The 7865-nt window shown below is 47.7% G+C and overlaps 1 protein-coding gene across 2 annotated transcripts in view; it reads right to left on the reverse strand.

Moving 5' to 3' along the window:
* The window catches only part of PAMR1 (peptidase domain containing associated with muscle regeneration 1), a 72484-nt gene extending 72185 nt beyond the window's left edge, over positions 1-299 (reverse strand). Inside the window, exon 1 of one of the 2 annotated variants that reach the window (XM_007446325.1) lies at positions 128-299. In XM_007446325.1, coding sequence (XP_007446387.1) covers positions 128-200 — 73 coding nt within the window. In that variant the 5' untranslated portion in view covers positions 201-299. The remainder of the gene's footprint in view (positions 1-127) is intronic. The other variant, XM_007446326.1, reaches the window with a different exon arrangement.
* Positions 300-7865: the final 7566 nt, after the last annotated feature.

The following is a 7865-nucleotide window of genomic DNA, read 5'->3' on the forward strand; positions in this document are numbered from 1 at the left end:
CCCCCCCCCCCAGCTACCACCCACATACGCACAAGCACCATTCCTGGGGCTCCCCCCAGTCCTGCCCCCTACCAAACCCCAAGAGATAAAAGTCCCCTCCTGGGGGTCCTGGTGCTACCCACAGTACCTCTTGGCAAAGAGGAGATGAGAAGCAGCTGCAGGAAAGTGAGCCCCAGCTGCGGCCACCAGCCCAGCTCCATCGTTCCGCGGTGGTGCCCGGAGCGACTGCCGGGGAGGGACCGAGGCAGGCCGGCGGGCAGGCGGCTCTTACACGGACCTCCCCAAGCCCCAGCCGAGCGGGAGCTCGGGTTTCAGCTCGCCAGGCTCTCCCATCCTCATCCGAGGGGAACCACCTTCAGCCAGAGCGACGTCAGCCCAAACCTCTCCTCTCCGCGGCTGCCTTAACCCTTGCGGGGCCCGGGGAGGTGTGGCCGCGCGGAGAGGCCCCAGGCTGTGGCTGGAAGGGAAGCTGCGGGGCACGGAGGCCAGCCCAGGTCAGGCTGGGCTCCCTCAGCGCGGTGGGGGGAGGGGAGCAGCCCGCAGTACCCTGAATGGGAGCGGAGGTAGACGGGGCTGGGGGCCGCTCAGGTGAGGCCTGAGGCACCTGCCCCCGACACCCTCACCCACACCACGAGCCTGGGATGGGAGGTCCACTGCCTGCCTTCACTGCGCACACTGAGTCTGCTAGATTAAAAGCCTGCCTTCGGGGGGGAGGGGGCGCACTGGTGATGCGAGGAGAAAAGCAGCCAACCTGCCTCCCCCTCCACCTGTATCCCCAAGTCTCCTTCCTACCTGGAACATGTGCCCCAGGTGATCACAGTTTGGAAATCTTATCCTTTGCCTCTACAGGCTTCTGGGAAAATTCTTCATCTTCCCATGGCACCCATTATGGTAAGTTCAGCAGCATAAAAGCCCCTGCACACATGCTAGGCAGGGTACTGGGCTCAGGGATCAAAGAACATACAGGATATTGCCTCCGTTCTGAGGATGTTCAGTCTAGGTACAGAGATAGCAAATGACATGTTGAAGTGAGGAGGAAGGATGCTTTACAAGATAATAGCTGACATTTTTTATCAATTTCTCTGTGCCAGGCATCTAAGTACGTTACATGTATTAACTCATTTATTCCTCACAATAAACCTATCATCTCTGGGACTTCCCTGGCAGTCCAGTGGTTAAGACTCCCCACTTCCACTGCAGGGGGTGCAGGTTGGATCCCTGGTTGGGGAAATAGGATCCCACCTGCCACGAGGCATAGCCAAAAATAAATAAATTAATTAATTAAAAAATAAATAAACCTATCGTCTCCATCTTACAGATAGGGAAACTGAGTCCGTGAGAGTTCAAGAGCTCATCCAAGGTCAGGCAGTATGTGGCAGAGCCAGTAGGAGAAGGGCGTGTTGGGCCCAAAGCCAAGTCCCAGGAAGAAAAGTCACCCTGGTGTCCAGACTGAGGGATGGAGGAGGCCAAGGCCCACCTAGAGAGAACAGCTGGGACTATGGAGTAATGCCTGGACTAAGAAGCCAGCCGTGGAAGTTGAAGGGAAAAATGATGGGAGAAACTTGGCGAAGGTAGAATCCCAGGACTCAGGAAGACTAAATGGGCAGGAGCCCTGACACAGGTGCTCCTCTCAGGGAGAAATTCCTAAGTCCCAGCCCTGCTTCTGGGGCCCATTGCAGCCGAAAGATTGTGAACAGCAGTCAAATCCTTGATTCACCACTAAGTCTCTGAATCTCAATTTTCTCATCTGTCACGTGGAAATAATAATCAAATCTACTTTGTAGACCGTTTGGAGAATTTAATGAGATTATATACATAAAGCCCTTAGCACGGGGGTCTAGCTCATTCTCAATGCTTCATAAATATAAATCATTGTCTGTATTATCAGTCTGAGACTGATCCCAAGGACATCCCGTGGTATGGGCCTTCTCCCTCACCCTCAACTTCTCTATCCAGGTGAAATTTGTTTAAAACAAGCATCAAAAATAACCTTAAAAGGGGGGAAGATGCCAAAGGGCAGCACACCTAGGGGGTAGAGGGAAGAAATTAGAAGAGGAGAGGTGTACTTTGTTGCTGGTCAACCAGCTCTAGTCTTTTGGTGATGGGAGTGGGGAGGTGGTGACTTAGTTTCCAAATAACTGTAGGTGTTAGAGCCTCTCAGGAATCTGTTTCTCCCAACAGCTGACAAGGCTACTTCCTTCTTCCCTCGCCTCCCCTCACCTACACACACAACCACACCCTCCTGGAGTCACACCCAGCAGCCTCTCCCTACAGCAATTTACCCCACTCGGGTGGAGCCCCAGGTGATGAACATGACTGGCAGCTCCCTAAGGAAGTCCCTGGTGCCAGGTCTTTGCTTCTCCAGGCTTAGGGGGCTGGAAACAGGCCCTCACATCTATCTTTGGAATGCCCACAGGAGTAATTGGGCCCTACTAGTTTGTTGTCACTAATTTGGGTTTGCAAACTTCCTAGGGCTATGGAACCTGGAAAGGAATTCTCAGAAAGGAGCGGGACACATTCTTCTGGGGAACTGAAAGCAGCGATCAGATATTATTACCTCGTTGAACTTGACAATAAACATGGGCTGGTAGAGGAAGAGGGAAGCTGTGACTATGATACAAAAAAGGTCAGTAATTTGTCTGAGGTCATACAACTCTACACAAATTTCCATTTTCCTCCCCAAATTTAGCTTCCTCTCTTCCCATTATGGTCAAATCAGTTTTTCATATTGACAGAGTTTAGTATTATTCTAAGTCAGGATTCTTGACCCAGGTTCCATGGGGTCTCTTGGGGGGAGAGTTTCACATGGCCTTTGAACCTCTGAAAATGATACGCAACACTTCGCATATGCAGTTTTTGGAGTAAGAGGGAGCCATGGCCTTCAAACTCTCAGAGGGATCTGCAAAGTCCCAGCTTCTTAAGAATCACTGATCATCATAAGTTAACACTGAAAAATTCACCAAGTATCTGTTGGGTTTGGGGAAAGTGGTTTGGGACAGACAATTGTTGAATCTAGGCTATAAGCTGCACAATGGGTATTTGTAGGGCCCTCTCCCTTTTTTTCTATTTCTGCCTTAAGAGCTCTTGCTCTGGATCATACTGCCTAGTGTTGAATCCAACTGGACCACTTACTACATAGGTACACCCGGGCAGGTTATTTCACCTATGATGGCTGTAGTTTTCTCACCTGTTAAGTAGAGAGAATAATGGTACCTGTCCCAATAGGGTTGGAGTAAAGAGCTCAGAACAGTGCCTAAAATATACTGAGTACTCAGGAAACATTAGCTATTTTTATTATGATTCTCTCCCCCTCCTGCCCTCACTTTCTACACCCACTTCTGGGAGGAATAAATCATTAGAAAGGCTATGGGTGAAAGAGGCAAAGTGCCATGCTGGGAAGTAGGGAACAGTACCTGGAATTAAGAATTATCTACTTATAGGGCTTCCCTGGTGGTGCGGTGGTTGAGAGTCCGCCTGCCGATGCAGGGGACACGGGTTCCTGCCCCGGTCTGGGAAGATCCCACATGCCACGGAGCGGCTGGGCCCGTGAGCCGTGGCCGCTGGGCCTGCGCGTCCGGAGCCTGTGCTCTGCAATGGGAGAGGCCACAACAGTGAGAGGCCCGCGAACCCGCAAAAAAAAAAAAAAAAAAAAGAATTATCTACTTATAATCAACACTCAGAAATCAACAGTTGGCTGTAGCAGATGCAGTGGGGCCACCCATTTAATTACAAGTCACAATCCCCTCTAATTTTCACATGAAAGGATGAGGCACTCTAAAAAACCTGAACCGTTTTCAATGCCGTGGGAGGCTGATTGCATGTGAATACACAGAAAGAAACCGCAGAGAAAGCTGTCTTGTGTATGCCAACAGCTCCCCAATCTCCAAACTATACCTTTTTCAGATCAGCACCTGAGCAGCAAACATACAGAGGGCAAGCCAGAGTAAATAGCTGGGGCGGTACAGGTCTGCAAGCCTGAGAGAGGCATCCCAGAGCACTGGTCAGTAGTGTGGTCAGTAAGTGTGGTTTTCATCAGCGTATGAAACACAAAGTTCAAGTCAACCAAGGCCAGAGATGGAGAAGGGTAGGTCTGTGGAAAAGACAAAGGGTCCTTCCACCAGAGCCTGCTCTAACTGGCCGCACCATGGAAGTCTCCAGCCCTAATGAATCCTGGCTGTTCACTTACACAACGAACCCCAATGTTCCACCTCCAGGGCTGGCTCAGCTCCTCTCCCTTTCCACTGGGAACCAGGCAAAGGGGTAGGTGAGTCCGTCGTTCTTTCTTTAACCACATTCTTCTTGCTCTATGTCATTCATCATGGAAATTGCTGAAAGTGGGCACGCTTCCCTCCTTCATAGTCAATGTGCTCCTGAATCACTTGGGGAAACCTATTCTTGACTTTTATATGTGTATTTATAAACTTCAATTTAAAGCAAAATGTCTGCCATGCCACGGAACTGCAAAGCTTTACGAAGAACACTGGCAAAAATTGTGACCCCAATCCAAGTGGCCAACTCAACAATTACATGCATTTGAGCCATTTAAGATGAGGAAGGGACCAAAAAATAGAATAACTCCAAGGAAAGGCAGCAGGGTACAGTGGCATAAAAAAGGCAAGAGGGGGCTTCCCAGTGGTTGAGAGTCCGCCTGCCGATGCAGGGGACACGGGTTCGTGCCCCGGTCCGGGAAGATCCCACATGGCACGGAGCGGCTGGGCCCGTGAGCCATGGCCGCTGAGCCTGCGCGTCCGGAGCCTGTGCTCCGCAACGGGAGAGGCCACAGCAGAGAGAGGCCTGCGTACCGCAAAAAAAAAAAAGGCAACAGGCCCCAGAGTGGATCAAGGCTCTTCTACCTACCGGCTGTATGAACTTGGGTAAGTTCATTGGCCCCTCTGAGTCTCAGTTTCATCATCTATAAAAGGGAGGTAATAGCTACCTTATAATTCTGGTGAGATTAAAATGAGGCTGGCATACATAATGGTAGCTCAGTCAAGGTTGACTGTTGTTATAACTATGCATGAACATCTACTTTTAGAGTTTCATTTCAAAATGAAACTAAGTAGGTACCATTTTCCACAGGTCTGGTGATATAAGTTAGGTTATGTTCCTATATTGATTTGAAGCCAATGCATGTGTGAAGAATATATTGTCTTGTATGTTTATGCTTCCAGTTGGAAGTCTAGGGGTAGAGTGTGCATTTGTTCAAAGACAAATCGAGAGGCCTGTCCTGAGTAGACCCAGTCCAAGTGCTGAAGAAAAACTTATTCTGATGTTCGTTAAAGACTGGAAGGAAGACTTCATTCAAGGGACTGCAGCAATGGGTGTCTGCGGGAAGCAGGGGAGATTGGGCTCAACTGTGAATAAAAGAAGCAAAAGTGAGGATTTATCACCAAGGAGCAGGGTGCGGGGTCAGTGGATGGAAAAGTACTAAGAGGAAACATTAGGAATAAGGGGGGATACTGGCTAATCTGATTTAACAGGATTCTTGCTGAAGGTACGTCAGGGTGATCAGATATCAACCAGGAGATGGTGGGGGATGAGGAACTGAATCAGAGATCAAGGGTGATCAGATATCAGTGACGGGAGGTTCTCACCAAACTGACTTGGCAGGATTCTTTCTCTTGAGGACAAGGCTCAAGGAGGGGCCTAGTCAAGAAAAGGGTTACACAAGACTGACTACAGCGTGCTTAAGGAGCAAGTCTTTGTCACACAGGACCCACAAAATCCCCTGAAAGGTCCTTGCTTTGAATGTCTGGTTCAATCTTGCCACATTCTTCATTGGGATAAATAGGATTTGCATATAAAGTAACCTGTCTCCTTCCACGGAAGGAAGGAAAGGAGAAAGCACAAATACCAAGTAAAAAATCATCCATTCACTTATTCAGCGCAATGTAGTGCACGTCTGCTATGTGCCAGACATCATCTCTGGTCCTTGGAGGATAGCCGTGAACAAACCCTGTGTGGTCCGTCACCTTGCAGATTTGCAGACCAGATAGCAATGAGACATTGGGCAACTGTGATGAGCAGCATGACTGAAGTTGGAGCATTCCAAAAGCATGTGACCAGGGGATCCAGTCTGGTCTGAAGGTCAGAAAAATTTCCCTGAGAATGTGACACTGAACTTCAGACCTAAAGAAACACAGAGGGAAGGGAGAGTAGAGGACAAGAGATGAGGAAGACTGGGTAATAAGGAAGCTAGAGGTGCAGGCAGGCCTTCAAAACCATGAACTTGATTCTGACAGGGTCATTGAAAACAACTTGAGGGCCAGTGACTGGATCAGACTTGTGCCCCAGACTCAGTTCTCTGCACCTACATCCAATATGCAACAGGATGGAGAGAAGTGGCTTGATCTGAGAGGCACCAAGGAGGTAAAAAGGATGGGATCAGTGATCATGGTGTATATTGAGGAGAAAAGTGAGGGAGCAAAGACCACTCCCAGTTGATAACCGCATAGATGTGGGTGGGTGCATGGTGGTGCGCTGTGTAGGACTCTCTCTCTCTCTCTCTCTCTCTCTCTCTCTCTCTCTCTCTCTCTCTCATCTCACTCTCTGTGTCAGATCATTCACTCTGGGAGAAGTCAACTATGGAGAGTCTCACACAGAAAGGAACCGAAGCTTCCTGACAACAGTCCCATGAAGGACCTTGAGAGCCAATTCTCCAGCCCTTCCGATGGCTGCAGCCCCAGCCAGCAACTTGCCTGCCACCTCACAAGAGTCCCCTTAGCCAGAGCCACCCAGCTAAGCTGCTCCCAGATCCCTGACCCTCAGAAACTAGGCAAGATAATAAATTGTATTGTTTTGCACTGCTAAATTTGTTTCACAGCAACAAATTACTACCACAAAAGATTTCTGAATTGGGCAACCTGGGGTAGAGGAGAAACCAAAACTGTCTATACACTTGGTAAACCTGCAGCCAAATGAAAACTTCTGGGCCCAGCTTAAGCCACAGCTTAAGGGCTGAACAGTGAGAAATGTTAATACAATGAGCCTATCACAGGGAAGAAGCTTTCAGTTGTGCATAACAACAAACCCAATTCATGTGGCTTAAACAATAAGGAATTGTATTATCATGTATAACAATAAGTCCACAGATAGGACAGCTCCAGAGTTAATTCTGTGGCTCAACAATAGTGTTAAATACTTAAATAGGTCCAAATTACCAACAGATACATACAGTGTGCACACATTTATATAAAATCTTGGGACATATAAAACTAGCATGTGTTATACAGATGGCCAACAGCCACATGAAAAGATGCTCAACATCGTTAATTATTAGAGAAATGCAAATCAAAACTATGAGGTATCACTTCATACCTGTCAGGATGGCCATCATAAAAACATCTACAAACAATAAATGCTGGAGAGGGTGTGGAGAAAAGGGAACCCACTTGCACTGTTGGTGGGAATGTAAATTGGTGCAGCCACTATGGAAAACATTATGGAGGTTCCTTAAAAAACTAAAAATAGAGCTACCATATGATCCAGCAATCCCATTCCTGGGCATATATCCACAAAAGATGAAAACTCTAATTCGAAAAGATACATGGACCCCAATGTTCATTGCAGCACTATTTACAATAGCCAAGACATGGAAGCAACCTAAGTGTCCCTCAATAGATGAATGGATAAAGAAGATGTGGTACATATATACAATGGAATATTACTCAGCCATAAAAAAGAATGAAATAATGCCATTTGCAGCAACATGGATGGACCTGGAGATTATCATACCAAGTGAAAATAAGTCAGAGACAGGAAGACAAATATTAAATGATATCACTTACATGTGGAATCTAAAAAATAGTACAAATGAACTTATTCACAAAACAGAAACAGACTCCAGACATAGAAAACAAACTTAT

Source organism: Lipotes vexillifer, unplaced genomic scaffold, assembly GCF_000442215.2.
Source record: "Lipotes vexillifer unplaced genomic scaffold, Lipotes_vexillifer_v1.1 scaffold1993, whole genome shotgun sequence".
In the NCBI taxonomy this organism is placed as follows: Eukaryota; Metazoa; Chordata; class Mammalia; order Artiodactyla; family Lipotidae; genus Lipotes; species Lipotes vexillifer.